The sequence below is a fragment of the Anabrus simplex genome, chromosome 3 (assembly GCF_040414725.1).
Source record: "Anabrus simplex isolate iqAnaSimp1 chromosome 3, ASM4041472v1, whole genome shotgun sequence".
Classification (NCBI taxonomy): Eukaryota; Metazoa; Arthropoda; class Insecta; order Orthoptera; family Tettigoniidae; genus Anabrus; species Anabrus simplex.
In genome coordinates, this window is record NC_090267.1 from 84,841,860 (window position 1) to 84,868,916 (window position 27,057).

The 27,057-nt window shown below is 37.6% G+C and overlaps 1 protein-coding gene across 1 annotated transcript in view; it reads left to right on the top strand.

The window, feature by feature from the left end:
* The window catches only part of LOC136866665 (transforming growth factor beta receptor type 3), a 310,806-nt gene that overhangs the window by 95,302 nt on the left and 188,447 nt on the right, over positions 1–27,057 (top strand). Inside the window, exon 9 of the mRNA XM_068227001.1 lies at positions 552–793. Coding sequence (XP_068083102.1) covers positions 552–793 — 242 coding nt within the window. The remainder of the gene's footprint in view (positions 1–551; positions 794–27,057) is intronic.

Sequence of the window (27,057 nt, forward strand, 5' to 3'; positions counted from 1 at the left end):
TGTATGTATGTATGTATGTATGTATGTATGTATGTATGTATGTATAAGAATGAAAATTCATGAAACATTTGCAAGGTTTACATGGCTCTGAGGACATGCTAATTCAGTCTTTACTGATATATGTGTTACAGATGTGTTCAGATTATTATTTAACCATCTTTTCCATGTAAAAAATATATTTTAAGAGCCTTTAATGTAAAACCATGTTTATACCAAAGAAAGTCTTGCTTGTAACATGGAATTTGACGTAGTCCTTTGTAATTTGCAAATGTCTCCAAGTATTATATGTCATAGGTTAATATTGCAGCATTCTTTTAAAGTTTTCTCCATCCTGTTTTCTTTTTTTTTCTGCTTTTTTTTCTTCTGGTAAGTATTTTATCTCAATAAGCAATGTACTCTACCCACTGATTTTTTGATGCATCTAATTGACTTGATCATTTCCTCACCCTCCTTATTTGGGTGTAATACTTCAATCTCATTGCTGTACTGTTTTATGTTCTCATGAATTATTTTATTTGTATGAATAACTGTGAATAAATATGTTTGTTCAGAGCCTCACTCATCTCCAGTTGGACAGTTGAAAGCTGCTATGTTAGTACAGTGTGAGAAGACTCAGATTGTGGTAACTTTTCCGGCAAATTTAATCCAAGAATTGGGAGTCACACACCTGCATTTCAATGATGTTACTTGTAAATGGCAATTGAATGCAACCCATGCCACGCTGATCAGTCATATAACATCATGTGGGACCACCAGTGATACTAATGGACGACTTACATCATTTTCAAACTCGGTAAATTATTCAAATACAATACTAATTTTGAAATTAGAAAAAATAAGTTTATTGCAGCTGTTAGTGAGGATAGAGGAAATTTCATGTAGTGTCTGTGTGTGGCAGATTATGCTTCACATTATGTAACGCTAATCCAGTCTTTACTGATATATGTCTTACAGATGTGTTCAAATTATTATTTAACTATTTGTTTGGAATAAACCTCATCTTGCTAATGAATAGGATGTGGTTGAAAATATTGGTTTTGTAATTTTTAACGTTTGAGTGTTTCTCTAACTTGAATATCACACCTATCGTTATCAGAGAACTAGCAGTTATCCGCGGCTTCGCTCGCGTAGATTTCGTAATTTGTTAAAAGTAATCGTTTCTCGATACTGTGCTAAGATATGATCTGAAAATTCCTAAGGTATAAAAACTCACTGAAAAACTGAGTTTCATTTACCCCACAAACTCTTTGTAAACCACGATTGTGGTATTGCCCTTTGGGGCTAAGATGACCATGCGATATAGAACTGTACATGTGAGAAACAGTCCTCTCAAGTAAAAAAAAACTTTGTTTCTTTTAAAAAAGAGATTCCAAATACCTATTTCCACGTCTGTTACACCTTCAGTTTTTGAGATGTAAGTATCCTCATAAAAATTTATTAACTCTTTTTCACTTCTTTTCACCTGCGTGAAGTGCCTTTTCCAAAAATAAAAATAAAATGTTCTTGTATTTTTAAAAGACTTTCCTAAGTTTCAAGTCTGTAACATGTTAAGTTTTTGACATACATTGCATATATACCAGTACTCAATTTAAAAATTCACCCACTTTTTCAATTCTTTTCACCCGCCCTTAAGTGTATTTTCCGAAAACAAAAAAATGTTCTGTTATTTTTCAAAGAGAATCCAAATACCCGTTTTCACGTCTGTACAATCTTCAGTGTTTGAGATACAAGTGTCCTCATAACTGGAATTCAACTTCTTCTTCACTTCTTTCCACCCTGTCGTAGGTACGACATCCTAACTTTTGTAAAACCTTCAATTATTATGTTTAATATATTTTAATTATTTTTTATTAAATGTTAAATATAACTGATACATCGTTTCCCAGTAAATATGTATTATAAATTTGTGTAACCTCAAATACTTATACACCGAGCTCGATAGTTGCAGTCGCTTAAGTGCGGCCAGTATCCAGTATTTGGGAGATAGTAGGTTCGAATCCCACTGTCGGCAGCCCTGAAAATGGTTTTCCGTGGTTTCCCATTTTTATACCAGGCAAATGCTGGGGCTGTACCTTAATTAAGGCCACGGCCGCTTCCTTCCCACTCCTAGCCCTTTCCTGTCCCATCGTCTCCATAAGACATATCTATGTAGGTGCGACGTAAAGCAACTAACAAATACGTATTGTGTATAAGTTTAACCTCAAAATCTATATAGTCGAAAGCTGTAGAAAACTCTATAACGTTCGTATGTTAGGTGTATTCTGCTATAATTTGGTACATATGAAGGTTCTGGAAACTTACTGTAAGATTTATTATCCAGATACATGTAGAGACATTAGGAATGTTAGAGAGTTCTCCATGTGTATCGAGCTGTCAGTCAGTTCAAGAGAATGTGTGTTATAGTGAGCGAGTCAGTGTTGTTGATATCTATTAAGTGTTGTAGTGTCACTTGCTATTGTGTATAATTGTGTGTTGTGACTTACAGTGACATAAAGTAGTTTACACAAGGAAGTGAATGTATTCTCGTGTGATATTTATTTACGTCAAATAAAATCGCATTTGAGAGTGATAACCTCTTTCTCCCGTTAAGCGTACTTTCTGAAAACAATAAATACGTGTTTCTTTATTTTTAAAGGAGATTCAAAATACCAACTTTCACATCTGTAACTTATTCAGTTTCTGAGATATAAGTATCCTCATAAACAGAATTAAACTCCTTTAGTCATTTTCAGCCCCCCCCTCCCCCAAGTCAAGTTTCCGAAAAAAATTGTGTTTATTTTTAAAGGAGATTACAAATACCAATTTTCACGTCTGTAACATCTTTAAATTTTTTTAAAGATATAAGTGTCCTCATGCAAATAATTCAACTAATTTTTCAATTACTTCATCCCCCCCTTAAATAATTTTCTGAAAAAAACAAAAAAACATAATTCTTTATTTTTAAACCAGATTCTAAATACTAATTTTTACTTCTGTAACATCTTTAGTTTTTTCATATTCAGACAACACACTACCAACTACCACAGGAACACACAATATTGATTAAATCCCTCCGTATAGGGTTGGAGCCGGCTCCACAGTGTAGGGGTAGCGTGTTTGCCTCTTACTCGGAGGCTCCGGGTTCAATTTCCGGCCAGGTTAGTGATTTTTACCTGCATCTGGGGGCTGGTTTCAGGTCCACTCAGCCTACGTGATTACAATTGAGGAGCTATCTGACGGTGAGATGGCGGCCCCGGTCTAGAAAGCCAAGAATAACGGCTGAGATGATCTGTTGTGATGACCACACGACACCTCTTATTCTGCAGGCCTTCGGGCTGAGCAGCGGTCGCTTGGTAGGCCATGGCCCTTCGCGGCTGTTGTGCCATGGGAGGAGGTGTACAGTATATAGGGTTGGCATCAGGAAGGACACCTGGTCGTAAAACAGGGCCAAATCCACATGTGTGACACAGTTCACACCTGCGACCCCACAGGTGTGGGAAAAAGTGGTAGTTTAGTTTTTGATATATAAGTAGCCTCATACAAAGAATTCAATTAAGTTTTCATTTCATTCCAACCTCCTATCCCCAAGTAGGTTTCCCAAAAACAAAAGAATATGTGTTTCTTTATTTGGAATCTTCTTTCAAGTACAAATTTTCATCTTTGTAACTTCTTCAGTTTAAGTATCCTCATAAAAACAGTTCAACTCCTCCTTCACTCCCCACCTCCTTAAGTTGATCCCTCCCCCCTAAATGTGTATTTCTTTGTTTTTAAAGTAGTTTCAAAATGCAAATTTTCACATCTGTTTTTGAGATATAAGCATCCCCATAAAAATAATTCAATTCTTTCACTTCCTTTCACCCTCCCCTCATTAGGTGATTTTTTCTAAAACAAAAAAATACATGTTTCTTTATTTATAAAGGAGCTTCCAAATATCATTTATCATGACTGTATCATCTTCAAATTTGGAGATATATATATATATCCTCATATAAAATAATTCAACTCCTTCTCCAACCCCTCCCCCCCGTTGATCCCCCCACTGAAAATGCGTATTTCTTTATTTTGAAAGGAGATTCCAAATACCAATTTTCATGTCTATAACATCTTTAGTTTTTTTTTTTTTTTACATATAAGTACCCTCATACAAATAATTCAACTAATATTTCAATTGAAGACCTTGGAGCAAGAAGGTGTTAACTCATGTTTTATTACTTTTGAGATATTTTGAGGTAAAGTTAAAGTTTTGGAACTTTTATGTAAATGTGAGTTTTATTGTTTTTTTCACAGATGAGCAACAAAACTTACTTAGTTTTTATAATGTGAGCTACAATGCTCTACTGTTTTGCTTAATTATTTTTTCAAGCAATTTGTCCAAAAAAAATTGAGTTAACACCTTCTTGCGGAGTGGACAGGATGGCAGAAATTATGCTTGTATAAAAGAAGAATGGGTTCTGTATAATAAACCAGAAGCTGCCTCTGTGGATCAGTGGTAGAGTGTCGGCCTCTGGATCCCAAGATAGCAGATTCAAACCCGGCAGAGGTTGTCGGATTTTTGAAGGGCAGAAAAAAGTTCATTCGACACTCCATGTCGTACGATGTCGTCGGCATGTAAAAGATATCTGGTGAGACATTTGGTGTTTACCCGACAAAATTAATTAAATCTCAGCCATAGACACCCAAGAGAGTTTTGGTTTTTCTAGGTCTACCATCTAGTAGGCCTAGAGTAAAATGGAACATCGAAATTGACAAGCAGACAGCCAGATGGTGTTAAATTGAAATGTCTGACACGGTAGCTGAGGCCATATTATTATTATTATTATTATTATTATTATTATTATTATTATTATTATTATTATTATTATTATTATTATTATTATTATTATTATTATTATTATTATTATTATTATTATTATTATTATTATTATTATTATTATTATTATTATTATTATTATTATTATTATTATTATTATTATTATTATTATTATTATTATTATTATTATTATTATTATTATTATTATTATTATTATTATTATTATTATTATTATTATTATTATTATTATTATTATTATTATTATTATTATTATTATTATTATTATTATTATTATTATTATTATTATTATTATTATTATTATTATTATTATTATTATTATTATTATTATTATTATTATTATTATTATTATTATTATTATTATTATTTTGAATGGGCCACCAGAGGACCACATGCCAATTTCAATTCCTTCTTCTTTGTTCTTTCCTTTTCTTTCATTACGCTTTCATCTGTTCACTATGTTTCTTCTTTCTGTCTTCAGACCACTTTGAACCAGTCTTTTTTTACTTTCCTACCTTGGAATCAATACTTTTTCCCAAAAGCCTTCTCTGTTATTTATTTCTTCTGTTGTTATATTGTATTTTTCTAAATCCTTTCTTACTTCATTGACCCAGCTTGTCGTTGATTTCTTACCCCACAAATATTTGAAAATCTTACTGGTTAATCTACTATCTTGCATTCGGTATAAATGTCCAAAAAACATAAGTCTCCTTTTCCTCATTACATCTGATATATTTTCTATTTTTTGATATATTTCAGCATTACTTCGTAATTTCCAACCTTCTGCTGTGTTTTGTGGGCCTAATATTTTCCTCATGATTCGCCTTTCTAGTATTTCTAGTTTATCTAAATTATAGTTTAATGCCAGACATTCGCTTGCATATAGGCATTCTGGCTTCACTACTGTGTTGTAATGCCTTATTTTTGCATTTTTGGATAGGCATCTTTTAATGTAGATATCTTTGGTGACACCATAAGCTCTCTCCATTTTATGTACCCTCTCCTCTACTGCAGATTTTTCTAAACCATTTTCTTGGATTATTTCCCCTAGATATTTTAATTTTTTTACCCTCTCTATTTGGCCAATATCTGTTTTCAGAAATTTTGGTGCATCCCAAATATTTGTTAAAAATTTTGTTTTTTCTGCAGAAATTCTTAAGCCAGTTCTGCTGGCGATTCTTTCCAAGACATTTACTTGGGTTATAGCAGATGTCACATTTTCAGAAAGTATTGCAAAGTCATCTGCAAATGCAAGACAATTTATTTCGATCCTTTTGTTTCCTCTTCCTAACCTTATCGGTGAAATGTTGAGTTCAATAAGTTTTTCGTTCTAAATTCTCACTATTTTCTCTAGGACACAATTAAAAAGAATTGGGGATAGTCTGTCGCCTTGTCGTACACCAGTTTTTATTTTGAAAGGCTGTGATATCTCTCCCAAAAATTTCACTTTAGAGACTGTGTCTGTAAGTGTTTCACGGATTAGATTTGCCAGTTTAGACTTTATGCCAAATTTTCAAATTATTTTATAGATAGTTTGTCCGTCAACAGATTCAGAAGCCTTTTTGAAATCTACAAACATGACTACAATGTCCTTTGAATTAAGTAACCTGTGGCGAATTATTGACTTAAGATTAAATACTTGTTCTAAGCATGATCTTCCCTTCCTGAAACCACCTTGATATTCACCTAAATGATTGTCTAGTGTTGTTTCTACTCTGTTTAATAAAATATTGGAAAATATTTTATATGCCACTGCTAATAAAGATATTCCTCTGTAGTTATTAACGTCCTGTTTATTACCTTTTTTGTGGAGTGGATGTATCAAGGCTACTTTCCATTCCTCAGGAATTTTTTCAGTTTTCCAGATTTCTTCAAAGAGTAATTGTGGCTCATTTGCTATATTTGGCAAGGACCACTTCAAAAGTTCCGCTGTAATAGAATCTTCTCCGCTAGCTTTGTTGTTTTTGAGGGTTTTAATTACTTCTTCAATTTCTTTTATAGTTGGTGGTATGTCTTCTTCCAAATTTTCATCAAAATTCTAATTTGTGACTTGGTTCAGGACAGTTCAAAAGTTGATCAAAATATCTTGCTAATATCTCACAATTTTCAGTATTGCTTAGTCCAATTCTGCCGTTTTCATCCTTGAAACTAACATTTGTAGTTTGGTACCCCTTTAATTCATTCTTAAAAGTCTGATAAAAGTCACGGGTGTTATTTTTTATAAAGTTTTTGTCCATTTCTATAAGTTTCTCCTTTTGAAAGGCTCGTTTAGTACTTCTGATTATCCTTGCTGTTTCCTTCCTTTGTTGTTTAAACTGATCAAAATCTTCAATTTTCTTTGAGCATTTCCATTTTTTCCATGTTTTAGCCCTCTCTGCTAAAGCTTCTTCACATATTTCATTCCACCATATTTTCCTTTTATTTTTTATTGGCCCAAATGTTTTCTGTGCTGCATAATTCATTGCTTTGGATATTTCTTGCCAGTTGCCTTGTTTAGCCACTTTAATTTTGTCTTAGTAGTTTTTAATTGATTCTTTTGTTATAGTAAGTCTGTCTACATTATATTTTATTAACCTCTGTGGCTTTCTTTGTTTTTTATTAGGTAGGAGTTTGGCTTTAATTTTAGAGAGATAATGGTCAGAATCAAATTCACCATTCCTTACTACTTTCACATTCATAATTTCTTTTGTACTTTTTTTTGAAACAGCCACATGATCTAACTGAAATTCTCCTAACATTGGGTTTGGAGATATCCATGTTTTAGCTTTTCTGGGGAGTTTTCTAAAGAAGGTTGACATTAGTTTCAGGTGATAGCTTTGACACAAACTGATTAGCCTAATACCATTTGTATTTGTTCTTCTGTGGGCTGGGTAATGTCCTCCTACATTTCTAATTAAACTACTCTCTCTGCTTGTATGAAAGAAGAAAGTGTTATGTGTAATAATTTGTTTATTAAAACAGTAATAATTCACATGAACAGTTTACTAGTTCAAAATACTAACAGCAAAACACTAACACTTAACACACAGCTTAAACTACTCTCTCCGTGGTTCTTTAGAAAGTAAAAGTGAGGCATTCTACTGTATTTAAGAGGTTTCTCTCTTAAGTTGATGTAAAAGCCTTTGTAACATTCTGGAATAAATGGCAGTTGCTTTTGTACATCATCATACTTAGGAACAGCAATTTTATGTGCATTGTCAAAGTTTTGCAGAACTATTTTATCTGGCATGATTTGTGAATTGGAATTTCTGTATGTTTTTAGATCCACAGTGATCCATTCAGATTCTTCATTGAATGAGTACCTATGTTTTATAGTTCCAAAATCTTCCACTTTTTGTCCTGTTGTTCTTTTCTTTCTGTCAATGAGACCTGGCATATTTGATAGAACATGTACTAAGGAACTTACCTTTCATTCGTTTTACCGTAAAAGGCTTATTTTTCCTTGCCTGTGTCATAAATGTTGATTGCCTAAAAGGATATGACATAATACCGGGCGAGTTGGCCGTGCGGTTAGAGGCGCGCGGCTGTGAGCTCGCATCCAGGAGATAGTGGGTTCAAATCCTACTGTCGGCAGCCCTGGAGCTGGTTTTCCGTGGTTTCTCATTTTCACACCAGGCAAATGCTGGGGCTGTACCTTAATTAAGGCTACGGCCACTTCATTCCAACTCCTAGGCCTTTCCTATCCCATCGTCGCCATAAGACCTGTCTATATGACATAATAATATTATCAGAAACATTCCTCACAGACCATTGGCAACGTGCAGAATATTATTGCATACATCTACAAGCGAAACAAGGAGATAGAGGAAGACCCATAGGAGGCATATCCATTCTCTTAAAGCCTTGGCTGACCCCAATAAAAATGATAACGCAACTGGATCACTCTCTACTAATAGAAACAAAACACATCACAATTATAGCCACTTACTTTCAACCACATACAATGGCCTTGGAAATAATAGACGAATTAGGACAACTAATAACTCATAGCAAACAAGACAACCCCCTAATCATAGCAGGTGACTTAAACTGTAGGTTGGATGTACACAATTACAAAACAAAACTAGTAATGGAAAAATTACAAGAAAATGGCTTTCTCCTATTAAATAACAGAAACATTCCAACCTACATATCTCACAACGGAACAAGCATGATAGGTGTTACACTCATAAAAGGAGAAATAACCCCTATCTGGTCAGCAAATCACAAACCAATAAGAAAGCATATCCCCATGAAAAATAAAAATTCATGGAGATTGGCGATCACCAAACAAACAAGCAAAATGCCTATTATCAAGAAAAATTGACGCCGTAAAAATAGGAGGACACGTCAACCAGATAAGTAAAAAATAGAAGTGCTCACTCAAGAATCAAGACTAGAAGAAGTGGCATACAAACACTAGAGGAATTGTTAATACAAGCCGCAGCCCCAAGATAGGACCGAAAGGCAAAACAATGGTTTGACCAGGAAGTACTGAAGGCCCTGCATGAACTAAAAACGAACAAGAAGAACCTTACACTCTATCAGGTATACAACAGAAGAAAGACCCATATCTTGCTCTAGTCCCAGGAAGCAAACACAGACACACTATATAAACATGGAAGAATGGATGACACACTTTAGCAATATACTCAACAAAGAAGGAATAACAAACATCCCAGAAAATTATGAAAGTAGCAGGGCTGCAGGACCAGACAACATATACAGTGAGTAAGACACTGCTCATCTCTTACTGCCTACATGGACAAACTTATACAATAAATGCATTGAGACAGCCTCATTACCAGAGAGACGTAGACATTCAACTATTAAACTACTCTATAAAGGAAATGGTGACCCATATGACACAAACACATACAGAGGCATCGCTCAGGAGAACATACCGTTCAAGATATTCACAAAAACAATTGTGGCGAGAGTCAGAGAAGAAATAGATAAGTATCTACCAGAAAATCAATTCGGATTCAGGAAAGGAAGATCAGCTATTAACGCCATACAATTACTACTCAATAACCTTGAAAAAAAGACAAAAGTTTTACGAAGTGTTTATAGACTTCACAAAAGCATTCGACCTCATAAATCGGGAACTTGTGACCCAGAAACAATGTGTGGACCAAAACCATAAAAACGATACTGCAATGGAACAAAGTAAGAATCTCTGATAATATATCACTCTCAGAACCAGTAACTGAAACACTTGCAGGAACAGCGCAGCAAGCAAGAATTCAAGAATGGCGCGTCAGGAGTCAACATACGAGGATCAGTCAATGGATGACCCCAAAAGAGGAACTCCCTCCTGGCCATGTCACAGATTGGGTGAATTGGAGAGCACTGAACAGACTGCGCTCTGGTGTTACGCGGTGCAGGGTAAACCAGAAGAAATGGGGTTTCGAAGTGGACAGTACCTTGTGTGTATGTGGAGAAGAGCAGACCACAGCCCATTTGCTGCAATGCAGCTCATGCCCATTCAGCTGCACAACAGAAGACCTGGTTAAAGCGAAGTCAAATGCACTTGATGTTGCAAGGTTTTGGGCTCACATAGTTTAATGTGGCTCTTCGCCATTGGAGTATTTATATTATGTTTTATGTTTTTCCTTATCTTTAATTTTAAACTTATGTATGCTTCTGACACGATGTAAATTAATAACTCTCAGAACCGATACTTCAGACTAACAGGGTATTACAGGGTGACACAATTAGCCCGTTACTTTTCATCCTGGCAGCAGAAGAAATAATGAGAATAACGCATAAGGAAGACATAATATCGTACGCCTATGCCAATGATATAGTGATCGGATCAAAAGACATCACAGAACTACAAAACACGATAAGAGATATAGAGGAATGGTACTACAAACATAAGTTTGAAATTAATACATCAAAAACAAAAATGATATTTAGGCAAGGAGGAAAGATCCCAGCAATGGCAGAAATCTTCATAAAGAGGCAGAAAGTAGCCATAGTAAATGACTTCAAGTACCTTGGCATTACTCTGCAAACAAGTGCCAAATGCTTTACAAAGCATGTAACAGAGAAAGCAATACAGGCAGTACGGGTGATGCATGAAATCAACTACATCAGAACACTCAGCCTAGAGACGGCGATGGTACTATTTAGATAAAAAATTCATGCCTATACTAACATATGAGATAGAAATCATATGGCCGTACCTCACAGAAAAGAACCTATCCTCTCTAGAAAGAGTAAAAGCTCTATACATGAAAAGAGCGATCGGAGTATCCAAGACAACAAGATCAAGGCTCGTCTACCTCCTAGTGCGAGAATCCTTCCTCATTGAAGACTTCAGAACACACCTGACCCTACCCAACACCAGAGCATCAGAAAATCTCCTAGCAACACTCAACAAAAAAAGAGAAGACATTCCTTCAGAATTTTTTGGAACTGGGGCCATGATAGATCGGACATGCACAACATCCAACTTCGAGATGAGGCATGTGTTCACAAGACTGGCAGTACATGGTTTCCACTATCTAATTTGTACCAACACCTCATACCATGAACCGACAGAGACATGTAAGTGCAAACTATGTGGATATATGTGTGAACGTTACCACATAGAACTCTGTATCAAAAGAACAAGAACAATTAAAGAATATGCAATCCAAGGCACAAGTGTGCGAGTACAGTGTATATAAATGTATTATTTTTCTCTCTTTCTTTATGGCTATTTGGCTGCAGTAAATATATTATTATTATAAATGTTGAGTATTCATCAACACTGTAAATGTTTTCTCTCTTTCTTACTTCCTTTTCTATTATTGCAAAATCCTGATCTGAATCCATGAATGAAAATTTGTGTTGAATTCTATTTTCCTTTTCTGTACAATATATAGACACACAACCTGAAAATTCTTATTTTGACCAGCGGCTGAATCACTCCAAACTATAATATTCTTAGAGTTGTAGATGAATATTTTCTAGGAAAGCTAGTGAACCAGAGCCTTTAAAGATTTCATCATCATCGTGACAAATTGGGAACATGCATCATTTTCAAAAATATTTTTTTTGAAAAGTACACCAATGAAATAGTACGTAAACGTATTACATTGTGGTATGTTGTCTTGTTTTCTACCATTAAAAAAATATTTAATATTGCCTTTCCGCAAGGCGAGTGAAACGGCCTCTGACGTAAGCGGCGCGCTGTGACGTCACGATCCAGTACCGCATGGAGCTCTACCAGCCGTTGTGCATCAGCCGTTGCTAAAAGCCGATTGTTTATTATTCATGATCGCGAATAACTTCAAAATGACAGAAGAAAGGTTCAAAACAGCACAATCAGACAATCTATCTTGAAAAATAGTGACTTTTGTGGCCGCAGAAATTCGCGGATAACAAGCAAGTTTGTAAGTGGCGTCTTTTATATACGTGCAATGTACTGTAACCCATAGTATTAGGATAACAACGAACCTGGATAGGTATCACATCACTTTCAACATTTCCTTCTAGACTGATTCCCCTATTAAAGAATAACATTACATTTTCGGGCTTTCAGCATTAGTAAAGTAAGAAATCGGATTTCAGCACTAACATAAACATATAGGTTGTATTATAGTATTAGTCCGCTTCTGTGGTGTAGTGGTTAATGTGTGCCACTCCCGGAGGCCCGGTTTCGATTCCCGGCTCAGCCATGAAAGTTGAAAACAAATAGTACGAGGGCTGGAACGGGGTCTATTCAGCCTCGGGAGGTCAACTAAGTAGAAGGGTTTCGAATCCCACCTCAGCCATCCTCGAAGTGGTTTTTCGTATTTTCCTACTTCTCCTCCAGGCCCCTAAGGCCACGGCCGTTTCCTTCCCTCTTCCTTGTCTATCCCTTCCGATCCTCCCATCCTCCAACAAGGCCCCTGTTGAGCATAACAGGTGAGGCCGCCTGGGCGAGGTAATGGCCCTCCTCACCAGTTTCATCACCATACTCAAAGTCTCACGTTCCAGGACACTGCCCTTGAAGTGGTGGAGGTGAAATCCCTCGCTGAGTCCGAGAGAAAACCAACCCTGAAGGATAAACTGATTAAGAAAGAAAGAAAGATGGAAAGAAAGAAAGATCTTAGTACTATAGGGCTATAATCTATCATTCCCAAAAAAATATATATTTATGGTTGTGACAACTGGCCTACCGTCTTCCAGGGCCCATGAAAGAGAATTAAATATCTTTGTGGAGGGAAAAAGTTAAACATGATAAAGATAAATATGACTTCATCTAGTTTTCACAAGTCGGGCTGAGTGGTTCAGACTGTTGAGGTGCTGGCCTTCTGACCCCAACTTGGCAGGTTCGATCCTGGTTCAGTCCGGTGGTAGTTGAAGGTGCTCAAATACGTCAGCCTCGTGTCGGTAGATTTACTGGCACGTAAAATAACTCCTGCAGGACTAAATTCCTGCACATCGGCGTCTCCGAAAATCGTAGAAGTAGTTAGTGGGGCGTGAAGCCAATAACATTAATTACATTTGGCTTTTAACAAGCTGAGCATATCAGGAAAGAAAAGTGTCCTGGTGACATTTTAGTCGCTCAATACAGGAATGTCTTTGGGTGCTGTGACTTTTACTTTTTTTTTTTTTTTTTTTTTTTTTTTTTGCTTTACGTCACACCGTCACATATAGGTCTTATGGTGACGATGGGACAGGAAAGGCCTAGGAATGGGAACAAAGCGGCCGTGGCCTTAGGTACAGCCTCAGCATTTGTCTGATGTGAAAATGGGAAACCACGGAAAACCATCTTCAGGGCTGCCGGCAGTGGGGTTCAAAATCCACTATCTCCCGCATGCGAGCTCACAGCTGCGCGCTCCTAACCGCACGGCCAACTCGCGCGGTATTTTTACCCTTCGGTTTATGACTTGGCTTGTATAACCTAAAATTTAGGCTAAGTTGGATAATATTTTAAACACCTACATCACTATTTTCACCCGTGTGCAATTATGTTATTTATTTCATTAATATTATGATAATTATTATAATTGAGCATTGTTAACTTATAAGGCCCCAACAGACAAGCATTGGTTTTGTGTAGAGTTATACATTAGTTAAATTCACGTTGTTTCCTGTCATGATGTACACGCCTATTCTTTGTTACATTATAGAGTATTTAGATATAGCCTAAATTTCTTTACCAATTAAGCTCTTCAATAAAGACATACACAACTGTCCCATGCCAAGATATATTGGTAGAATTAGAGCTGTCAAATGGTTCATAACCCCTTTGATTTATTATCTTGATATGGATCACCCAAAACATAGGTTAGGTTTGGAGAATACTTTAATAATCAGCATTATTTAATGCACTGTTTGTTACTTTCATATTCCAAGATGTAATTGAAGCATTTAAATAAAGCATCATACATTAAAATTTAAAGTTTTACCACTAGAACAGCTGACATAGAAAAGTGGTTTGAAAATTCAAACAAATTCATCTTACGTTAAAATCTTCAAAAAAAATTAACTGTAGACTTTTCCTATATATCACCAGCATTTCTCCAGCTCGCCAAAATCCATTTCTCCCTAGTTTTAGCGTCTTTGGAACGTTTATAAACAATTTGTTTATGGTATGCGATGTGCTATTGCACATCGGAACTCTACACCATTTATAAGTTTTCTGCCTCACTGCCTGCGCAGGATTCATTTTAAGTCTAAAATATACCACTCAGATTATTATCCAATGTATAGACCTCGAATTTAACCATACTAGACACTAACGTAAAGTAGAAATACGCGAAGTGTATCCTGCTTCTCACAGCACACTATGTGATATTTCGTCTGCTAATTCAGCCAACCTGTACGATGACGTCAGGCCAATGAGATCGCATACTTGCGTGACGTGACATTTTCGTAGATTTTTATCATGTTTGGAGTTATTATTTGTACATTCTGATCACATTTTTGAATTCTGCATGCAATTTTGAATCAGATTAGCATATTTTTAATTAAAACTCAGAATCATGCATGTTCCCTATTGCATTATCATTTTCATTAGTGCTGCAGTCCTCTACCAAACTGTACATTATACCATCTGTTACAGTGGTTTCCTTAGTAGGATCATTCCTTTCTGAAACATGCATATATTATAAATTAGTATCATCTTGCTTAATCCAATCCTTGGTTAAATATGATCTTGAAGGGGAAACTTCAAACATGGAGTGTGTATTATATGTTCTTACCAGAGATTGATATATTTTCATCTTCATTAACGTTGGTTCCATTTCACTAATATTGTAAGTATTCTCTACGGAAATGTTGCTGGCATTGGCACCCTCAATATCATTTTCGATTGAATATCTAGAGCTAATTTAACAAGCTTCCTTCCTCATTCCATTCTGTTACTGCAAATGCTACAATAATGGGGAAATGGAACAACAATGAAGGCAACTATGTATGTGTGTAGTAGGTACCAAGAAGAACGGCTAACCATGTCAAGAAGGTGTTATTTCTAGAATTAACACCCCATGTTTCTGTTTGGACACCCCCTATGCTTCGCTCCTCACCTGGCCTGTTTGTGAAAATAAGTATAAAAGGAATAAAAATATATAAAGTTGATAATAGTAATAATAATAATAATAATAATAATAATAATAAATGGTGGAGTTTTACTGTATTATGCGTACTGTAATTGCAGATATGGTTAAAACCCAACATTATTCGGTGCGTGCCATGGCTGTTTAGGAGATTATCTAAATTTTTCGGACCAGCGGCAGGGGTCGAGCCCAGATGGTCACCCATCCATACTCTGACCAAGCCCGAATTGCTTAAGTATGATGTAGATGTTGATTCCCATAGGGAACCTAAAATACTTGTCCCATCCGGGAGATAGTAGGTTCGAATCCCACTATCGGCAGCCCTGAAAATGGTTTTCCGTGGTTTCCCATTTTCACACCAGGCGAATGCTGGGGCTGTACCTTAATTAAGGCGACGGCCGCTTCCTTCCAACTCCTAGGCCTTTCCTCTCCCATCGTCGCCATAAGACCTATCTGTGTCGGCGCGACGTAAAGCCCCTAGCAAAAAAAAAAAAAAAAAAATACTTGTCCTGAATGAGTAAATTTATAATACCAATTTAATGTCCAATAACGGACCATTAAATTGGTATTGCTTAAGTATATCGGGCCCTGTCGCTGGGTTGTTCGCTAGAATATATTTATATTCATGCGTATCAGGTGTTATTGATACTTAAAATTTAGAAAAGACAGCATGTGGTATTGCAGCTTTTAGTGATTTCCGCCTCGGCTACTGGTGTTTCCAGTGCTTCGTTTATTGTGGTGGTTCTGATTTAATGTGGATGTGCTGACTTTGGGTGAGGATTTGCTGTTGTTAGGTTTGAGGCTGGTTGTTGAGAAGGCTAGGCCGTTTCTTAGGAAGTGAGGCATGGTTTCTTGCTTCTTACACTGTGCTTGGCTGGGCGGGTTCGGTGGTACTTGGGTTCTGAAGTGGGTCAGGAGTAGGTTCAGTAATGACTGTAATAGTGTGTTTGTGTCTGTGGTAGGCAGGTTGGATGAGGTAGTGACTGGTCCTGGGTTCGGTTGCGGGGGCTGTAGAAGTGGTAGACTGAGTAGTGGTGTTGGTTTTGCTTGTAGATGTCGTGACTGTTTGTAGTGTGCTTTAATTGCTTTTTTGATGAAAGGGCAGCCAGGAAACGAAGCGGCATGACTGCCTTGGCAGTTGGCGCACTTCGCCTGGCCCCATGGTACCTTGCAATCTGTGTGGCGGTGATTACCACCACACCTATTGCAGCGGGTATCTGCAGTGCATGTAGCTGCTACGTGATTTAATTTTAAGCAATTAAAGCACTGTGTGATGAGGGATGTGCGTGTGAGTGCCTGGGTTCAGTTCTGTGAGTGTGTTTTTTGTGTGCGTGGTTTAGGGGCAGGTTTTTTACGCCTGCTCTCTGTCTGTGCATGAGAGTCGGTGGTGGTTGGTGGCTGGTTGGTTTGTGAGTAGGTGGACTTGGCAGGTGGTGGTGGGAGTGGAGGTGGTGGTGGAGGGAGAAGTGGGTTGGTTTGTGCTTCTGTTGATTCGGTGGGTGGCGGTGGATTGGTTTGTGTTTCGGTGGTTCTGGATGTTGGTGGAGGGTTGATTTTGGTAGGTGCTGGCTCGGAAGATGGTGGCTGGTTCGTGGTGCTGTTTAGTGGATTGATTACGATTGGAGAGGGTATTCCGGAACTTGAAAGGCGGTTTAGGATGGTATTGAGGAATATGTTCTTGAGTGGGGTAATGATTAGCAGGTTGTTGTGAGTTTCTTCTATTATTGCAATATGGCGGTGGATGATAGGTTTTATGGATTCTATCACTAGGCGGCGAGTGATAGGGACTGGTCGTGGGTTGAAGAGTGGAAGGATGATAGACTTGCATTTAGGAGAGATCGGGAAAGGGTAATCAAATTGTTGGTAGTGGTACGGAATCTTGTAGTTTTCTTCTTCTTCTTCTTCATTGGATTCGGTATGGTGAGTGGATTCGGTATAGTGAGGGGATTTGTATGGGTCCTGGCTACTCGATCCACCAGGATTGTCCATACTTGCCTGGGATGGGGGTGTTCTGGGTTCGGTACCAAATGAACTTGCTAGTTCGCACAGGGCTTGGTAGGAGTCGTAACCTGGAGGATATAGGTTCATGTTACGGGGGTTACTTGGTTCTGGGGTGAAGCACTGGAAATGGTCAAACTCTGTATGAGGACCTGCGTCTTACTTGGCGTACTCAGTGGGCACTAGTCGCACCAGGTGTAGTTTTTAATTGGATCGCGCCAAGACAAGGTGCGAACTAATTACCGCACTGAGTACTAGACAAATGCTCGTGTGCCCGCACAAGGTTTGGCAGGCTGGTTGGTGTGACTGGCAGGGTAGGCAGTGTGGAATGCTGCCTATTCTTGGCCGACAGTTGTCGATTGTTGATTTGAGAAGGCTGTAGCTGGTAGCCTATTCTCTTGGTGCAGGGGCTCGTTAGTTGAGCGCTGGCTTGGCTGGCACGGAGTACCTCGTATTCGCAGATAGCGGCGGTGTGACTAGCGTTCTGGGTACTAGTCTCTTGATGGCCGGAGCGTGGTGCTAACAGGACTGCTCTGCACGAGCGCTGGGCTGCGAATGTGTGTTGTGTGTTGTGTTTAGAGTTAACACCTTCTTCCAAAATCAAAACTGTTGACACCTTCTTCCAGCTAACCATGTCAAGAAGGTGTTATTTCCAGAGTTAACACCTTCTTCCGAAATCCAAACTGTTGATATCTTCCATGTAACGAAATAGCACTTTTCAGATATCCCTTTCAGACCTGAAAGAAAACTGGTGGTGTGAATTTTTGTTTATACGTCAGAAACTGACTAAAATGCTCTTGAATACATATATTTTTAGTTTATTCTAGAAAATAAAAATTAACATCTGAGAAAAACCACCCATACAATTGTGCATGTCAGGACATAATTCACTACTTACAAAAGAGAAAAATTACCTTAGTGTATGTGAATATACATATGTACATGATCAGATGTTCTATTTTACAGTGTGGAACAATTAAAATCTTTGTTCAAACACAAGTATACATTATATTTTCTACACTGAGGACGAGTTTTGCTTTTACAGCCCTTTTGGCGGCAGCAACTTTTCGTCAGACCTGAAAGAAAACTGGATGTGTGAATTTATGTTTGTATGTCAAAAATTTATTAAAATGCTCTCAAATACATGTGTTTACAGTTTATTTTACAAAATATGAACTATCGTCAGAAAAACAATACCCACACAATTGTGTGTATTAGGACTTAATTCACTACTTACAAAAAAGAAAAAGTTTAAAAAATTCAGCTCAGCACATGTGAATATACACATGTACATGATCAGATGTTCTATTTTACAGTGTGGAACGATTTAAAACAATTAAAATCTTATACATTACATTTCTCACATAGAATACGAATTCTGCTTTCACAGTGCTTTTTGTGGCAGCACGCAGCACTCCCACATGCATTGCCTGTAGGAAAACCTAGCCCGCACAATTGTGCATATCAACATTCAAAACCTCATGATATTATGTACGATGTTATAAGTTCACAATTTTACGTTTGCTAAACAATTTACACACTTCATAGATTACATTCTGATATTCAATGAAACTTCTAGATGAATATGAATGCAATAAATAAATATTATTTTTAGGTTTACTGCTTCCCACCACCTTGCCAATGAACTGCATTTTTAAACTCTTCTTCCTGCCCCCCTGGTGACCAAGCGCTAAATAAAAACAACTGAAGTACATGCTACGTGTCCCGCACAATCAGTGCAGTCCGGTCTAGCGCCAAGAAAACGTCAAATAAGCTTAGACATAAATAAAATGCGTACACGGTCTAAAAGGGATATACTGTAACACCTTCTGCAAGGCAAATATCTCAGCCTCTGCTGACATCTGGAGGATTTTTGTAACATTATAAGAAAGAGATTGAGCTGACATCTTCTTGCATTAAAAAAAGAATGAGTTTAACACCTTCTTGCACCAAGGTCTTCAAATCAATTTATTCACCACCTTAAGTGTTTTTTCTAAAAACAAAAGAATGCATATTTCTTTACTTTGAAACAAGATTCCATATACAAATTTTCATGTCTGTAACATTTTCAGTTTTTGAGATATAAGTACCCCCATAAAAAATCCCTAAGTAGATTTTCCCCCCAAAATGCTTAATTCTTTATTTTTTAAAGGAGGTTACAAATACCAATTTTCATGTGTGTAACGTCTTCAGTTTTGAGATATAAATATCGCTATAAAAATAATTCAATTTTTTCACTTCCTTTCACTCTTCCCCCTGAAGTGAATTTTCCAGAAACAAAATGTGTTTTTATTTATAAAGGAGCTTCCAAATACCAGTTATCTTGAAAGTAACAACTTGAATTTTTGAGATGTGTGTATCCTCATAAAAATAATTCAATTACTGTTTCACCCCCCACCCCCCGCACAAGTTGATTTCCCCCCAAAATGCGTGTTTATTTATTTGTAAAGGAAATTCCAAGTATGCGTGTTTATTTATTTGTAAAGGAAATTCCAAGTACAAATTTTCATGTTGGTATTATCTTTGGTATTTTTGTAGATATAAGTATCCTCATACAAATAATTCAACTAATTTTTAACTTCTTTCAACCCCCAAGAGTGGATTTTCTGAAAACAAAAGAATACATGTTTCTTTGTTTTTAAAGGAGATACAAATACCAATTCTCACATCTGCAACATCTTTAATTTTTGAGATAAATATCCTCATACAAATAATTAATTCAACTAATTTTTCAAATCTCTCGCCACCTCTTAAGTGGATTTTCCAAAAACAACTAAATAAGTATTTCTTCATTTTTAAAGGAGACTCCAAATACCAGTTTTCACCTCTGTAACATCTTCAGGTTTTGAGATATGAGTATCCTAATAAAAATAATTCAACCCTCTTTTAAGTCCTTTTTCCCTCCCTTAAGTGGTTTTTCTGAAAATAAAATACATGTTTCTTTATTTTTAAAAGAGATTAAAATACCAATGTTCATGTCTGTAACATGTTAAGTTCATGAGATGTTCTGTAGATACTCTCTTTTAAAAAAATCATCCCTTTTTTCAGTTCCCCTTAAGTGGAATTTCCAGAAATAAATCATCTGTGTTTCTTTACTTTTACAGGAGATTTCAAATTCCAATTTTCACGTCTGTAACAATTTATATTTCTGAGATATGCTATATAGTCGTTTTAAAAATTCACCCTCTTTGTCACTCCTGTTTACCCCCATTAATTAGATTTTTCCAAAATTAAAAAAATGTATTCCTTTACTTTTAAAGGAGATTCCAAATACCAATTTTTATGTCTGTAACATCTTCAGTTTTTGAGATATAAGTATCCCCCTAAAAGGTATTAAACCCTCTGCTGCCTCTGTGGATCCGTGGTAGAGTGTCGGCCTCCGAATCCCAAGATAGCGGGTTCAAACCCAGCAGAGGTAGTCGGATTTTTGAAGGGTGGAAAAAAGTCCATTCGACACTCCATGTCGTACGATGTCGGCTTGTGAAAGATCTCTGGTGATACATTTCGTATTTACCTGACAAAATTAATTAAATCTCAGCCATAGACGCCCAAGAGAGATCCGGTTTACTCTGTCTGCCATCTAGCGGACCTAGAGTAAAACGGAACGTCGAAATTGACGAGCAGACAGCCAGATGGCTTCAAATCGAAATGTCTGCACACGGTAGCTGAGGCCATACGATTATTATTATTATTATTATTATTATTATTATTATTATTATTATTATTATTATTATTATTACCTTTTTTCACCCCCCTTAAGGGGATTTTACAAAAAAAAAAAGATGTGTTTCCTGATTTTTAAAGGAGATTTCAAATACCAATTTTCACTTCTTTAAACGGTTAAGTTTTTGAGATATAGATGCTCACTTTAAATATTCACCCCCCCCCCCCCTTTTTTCTCCCCTTAGCGACAGAATATCCAAAAATCCTTCTTTAGTGAGTACCTACATTGGAATATGAATGTATCCCCAAACTTTCATTCCTTTATGTCCAGTAGTTTTGGCTCGGTGATGATGAATCATTACAAGTAAGCCGTACAATCATACGACGTCCTAATCAACAAAGAACTACATATGTGTTTATCATTTTATTAGATCTTTAGTTATTTCATTGAACATTTTATATGTACTACCTATGAATCCACTAGTTTTTAGTATCAATTGAATGTAATGTATATTCTCATAGAACTGATATTTTATGCCTTCCACTATGTATTAGACATCTGTTAATGACTACGGCTTCAAGCCACCTTCTTTTATTATAGTACAATCAAACAAGTCCTATTCAACAAAGAACTACATATGTTTTTATCAATATATTAGATTTTTAGTTACTTCATGAACATGTTTATAACAAACGTAAATCTTACCTCTCTTATAATCATCAAACACATTTTTGAATATCTTTAACCAGATGCCTGGTAAAATAATAAGGTTTTTGATAATGACTGAGGATGCCTCACAGTAGGAGGCGAAACATGTCTCATCTGAATAATGTTTTAAAGTAAATGCCAACATCTTGCAATGTATTGAATAGGTGGAAATAAACAAAAAATATTATCCTATATACAGTTGATGATGAATCAGTCAGTCAGTCAGTCAGTCAGTCAGTCAGTCAGTCAGTCAGTCAGTCAGTCAGTCAGTCAGTCAGTCAGTCAGTCAGTCAGTCAGTCAGTCAGTCAGTCAGTCAGTCAGTCAGTCAGTCAGTCAGTCAGTCAGTCAGTCAGTCAGTCAGTCAGTCAGTCAGTCAGTCAGTCAGTCAGTCAGTCAGTCAGTCAGTCAGTCAGTCAGTCAGTCAGTCAGTCAGTCAGTCAGTCAGTCAGTCAGTCAGTCAGTCAGTCAGTCAGTCAGTCAGTCAGTCAGTCAGTCAGTCAGTCAGTCAGTCAGTCAGTCAGTCAGTCAGTCAGTCAGTCAGTCAGTCAGTCAGTCAGTCAGTCAGTCAGTCAGTCAGTCAGTCAGTCAGTCAGTCAGTCAGTCAGTCAGTCAGTCAGTCAGTCAGTCAGTCAGTCAGTCAGTCAGTCAGTCAGTCAGTCAGTCAGTCAGTCAGTCAGTCAGTCAGTCAGTCAGTCAGTCAGTCAGTCAGTCAGTCAGTCAGTCAGTCAGTCAGTCAGTCAGTCAGTCAGTCAGTCAGTCAGTCAGTCAGTCAGTCAGTCAGTCAGTCAGTCAGTCAGTCAGTCAGTCAGTCAGTCAGTCAGTCAGTCAGTCAGTCAGTCAGTCAGTCAGTCAGTCAGTCAGTCAGTCAGTCAGTCAGTCAGTCAGTCAGTCAGTCAGTCAGTCAGTCAGTCAGTCAGTCAGTCAGTCAGTCAGTCAGTCAGTCAGTCAGTCAGTCAGTCAGTCAGTCAGTCAGTCAGTCAGTCAGTCAGTCAGTCAGTCAGTCAGTCAGTCAGTCAGTCAGTCAGTCAGTCAGTCAGTCAGTCAGTCAGTCAGTCAGTCAGTCAGTCAGTCAGTCAGTCAGTCAGTCAGTCAGTCAGTCAGTCAGTCAGTCAGTCAGTCAGTCAGTCAGTCAGTCAGTCAGTCAGTCAGTCAGTCAGTCAGTCAGTCAGTCAGTCAGTCAGTCAGTCAGTCAGTGTTATAAATCTCATTTTCTAGGTCTGTATTGAGCTGTCATATAATATTTATTCAAAACTATGAAGGTGTTCACCTATTCAATACAATGTCATTTTTCTTTACAAATATATTCTTTACATCAACATCGATTCAGTTGTTCAGTTCACCAACAACTGAATCTATGTTTATGTAAAGATTCTAAAGGTGGGCACCTTCAAAGTTTGTTTTGAATAAATATTATTAAGGCATTTTGCGGGTACAGTGAAAACTATATCTACCATTTCTCAAGATGAGAGGAAGGTATTAAAAGTTGTGAAAAACATGAGAGAACAAATATAAAAACCTTCTCTGTTGGGCCTTATAAAATAACAAGAGCACTGAACGGTGTAAAAAACACCAAACAACAAATATGAAAACATGTGCACGGGGGCCAATTGAATTATCCAAGTATTATTGCAGTTCACACTCTTTCTAAAACAAATGTTAGTAGAAGCCGTTTATTTCAGAGCAGTGGGTTATAAAACACTATTTTCTGGTCACACTGTTCTGCTCATGGAAGCACGCAAGTAAATCGGCTCTCCATTTAAGCGAATTTTGTAGGTGAACGGAAGCAGTGTGTGGTGTGGAAAAGTGCAGATCTGTGGAACTTGTGCCAGGGTTCAAGTTGAGACCAGTTTTTAATCAATATTATTGTGTACTGTATATCAGAATAATATTAAAAATGGGTCATCATTCTAACAAAGCTAGCAACGGTAGTGCCAGCTGTGGTGCCAACGAAATCGAACAGACGGTGAGAAAGGTACTGGACGAGGCCGTGCTCTCCGAACGCTTCGTGGAAAATATTGTAAGTGCAGTGGCGAGACAGGTGACGGAAATTGTGGTGAAAGAACTTGAGCGTAGTCTCCAGTTCAATGCCAAATTGGTGAATGACCTAAACAAAAAACTTGAGTGCTGCGAAAGAGAAATAAAACATCTCAAAGAAGAAGTTGAGGTGAAGTGCAACTCACTGGAACAGTACCGAAGGAGGTCAAGTTTACGTCTGTTTGGTATTGAAAGTGAGAGTGAGAACACGGACGACATTGTTGTGAGCCTCTGCAATAAACTGGATGCCAAGGTAACCAAAACTGACATATTCAGGAGCCACAGAGTAGGACCGAAGGTCCCTGGAAAACCTCGGCCCATCATAGTGAAGTTCACGTCCTTCCGCTCCAGGCAAGAGGTTTTCTCACGGAAGCGCCAACTGAAAGGAACACCTACCACGATATGAGAAGACTTGACTGCAACTCGTCTAGCAATTCTGAAGGCAGCCATCACTGTTCATGGGCTGAGGAACACTTGGACTGATCACGGGGATATCATAATTAAGTTGGCAGATGGTGCAAGGCGTCGTATCAAACGCATGTGTGATATTCCTAGATTGTAATCTGCAAACATCACCATCAGTACAGAACTACATTCGCTTTTAATGTGAGTACCGAAATATTGTCTTCCCTTGCTTTCATAGTAGAAATTCACTACAGTTAAGTTTCACTTTCTCTTTCTCCTGTCTCTCTCTCTCTCTCCTCTCCCTCCCTTTCACTCAATCTTCCATAACACACTTCCTAGCACATCTTTTACTATACCAGGTGTCTGTTTTCCAAGTTTAACATCGCTAATTAGAACCCTCTAATTTAAAATTAGATTCATTTGTGTGATTTACCTTGTATAATCTGTTTGTAGTGTGTTCTGTCATTGTTATTAGCTTTGCACTGTCTTTTATTTCTCCAGTAATCAGTATTGCTTGAACTGTATTTAACCGTAGTCCTCTCGTTAGTACTGTTTTAGTTTTAATTTTCTGTTCCGAAGTTGGCATACCTTTTAACACAACAAGGACATGCTTCTGACGACAGCAGGCCTAAGCGCATTCCTTTAATTCCATCCCCTTGCCCCCCTGTTCCGTTAACCGCTCCCTTCACTCACATAGGTGCTACAGCAAACCCAGGTCCTCTTTCAGCCGCTACTATCTTGAAGGAAACCGTGGAACAATTTCCAAGAGCTCTTAATGTTTGTCACTGTAATGTGCAGTCTTTGCTCTCCCAAACGCGCATGGATGAAATGCATAACCTGTTTTCTTCGCGCCAGTTCCATGCAATTCTTATGTCTGAAACGTGGCTGAGCAGCAAATGCCCCAGTTCAGCTGTTGACATAGACGGGTACGTCCTTCTACGAAAAGACCGCGAGGGGAAAGGCGGTGGGGGGGGGTGGCTGCTTATGTTGCCAGAGACCTCAACCCTCAAGTAATTAGCCATTCACCTTTACAGTATGAACGTAAACCAGAGTTTTTGTTTGTAGAGATAACACTGTCTAGAATGAAATGCTTGCTAGGAGTGGTTTACAAGCCTCCGAAAGTAGGGTACTTGACCGACCTTGAGACTGAAATACTAAACCTTCTACCAGACTATGAACACGTTATTGTAATGGGTGACTTCAACACAAATTTGTTAGACAGTACCGCAGCTACAACTCGACAGTTTCGTAATATTTTCGAAGCATGTAACATGACAATTTTACCTCTCGGACCAACCCACCACACTAATAGCAGTCACACCCTTCTTGATCTAATAATAACAAACAATTCAGCGAAAGTCCTGCAACATGGACAGACATCAGCCCCGGGGCTATCTGGACATGACATAATCTACTTGTCCTACCAGTTACAAACTCTGAAACCAAGGTAAAAAATATTATCATTCAGGGACCTCAGACAAATTGATGCAGATAAATTAGAAGAAGATGCTCTTTCCGTGCCGTGGATGGAGATAAATCGCGCCAATAATCTACAAAAAATGGTCTCAACATTTAATAACCTAGTAACGCAACTCTACGATCGGCACGCCCCAGTGCGTACGGGAAAAGGTTCCAGAGCTCCTAAACCATGGATAGGTGACGAAATTCGCCACTTAATCGCTATTACATAAAATCAGCTTCATGGTCCGTATCGCACTTCAATAGATTCACAATTAAGTATATATTTTCCACCTAGTCGATACAATGATTGCTTAAGGCAATTTTTAATGGTCAAAATATATAATAATGAAAAATATATATTTTGACAAAGCATTACTTTGTCAAATTATATATTTTTCATCTAAACAGTGTTATGTGGCTGAAGATGTTGATAATATACGAAACATGTACCACTTTTGACCATTAAAAATTGCCTTAAGCAATCATTGTATCGACTAGGTGGAAAATAAATATATACTTAATTGTGAAACTTAATGGCTAAACGAGACGCTGCTCATAGACGATACAAGCACTAACTAACGGAAGTGAACCACCAGACTTATAAAACACTGCGTAATAAAACGACCTCTAAAATTCGAAGCGCTAGACTACGTTGCGCCCATAACTTGATTAGACCTGACGAACGCCCTGCGACAGTGTGGAAATCGACAAAATATTTTGGCATCAATATCCAGAAATGTAATGATGAACTAAATTTTAACGTAGATGAATTAAACGACCATTTCATCTCGCCAATGGGAATTAATCCAGTCGTAAAGGAGAAAACTATTAATACATATGATAATACGCCATGTCCACAAAGAGATCAATTTTACTTCAGTCACGTCACACTGCAAGAAGTGATTGACTCAATAAAAGGCATCAAGACCTGGGCTAGGGGCGTAGATAATATAGGCCATGAAATGCTCATGAAAATTCTCTGCCACATCATTTATCCATTGGTGAATATTTTTAATTACTCACTGCAACAGGGGACTTATCCAGAAATACGGAAAATGGCCATAGTTCGCCCGCTTCCGAAAATAAGACTGGCGAAGGACGTTGGCGACTATCGGCCGATTAGCATCTTATGCATATTTTCAAAAGCTTTAGAATTCATAGTTCACAATCAAATTACCGACTATCTTATTCAACACAATCTTCTTGATATCCACCAGTCCGGCTTTAGACCGAGACACAGCACTTGCAGTGCATTAACACGTGACGGATGACATAAGGCAAGCTATGGACAACAAACAACTGACAGTTCTAGCATTATTGGACTTTAGTAAAGCTTTCGACACTGTTGACAGGGACATACTTATATCCAAACTAACTAGTTTAAATTTCTCCGCGAGTGCACTCCAGTGGATCAGATCCTATCTCACCGGTCGCCGGCAGTGTGTACTTAATAACAACAATG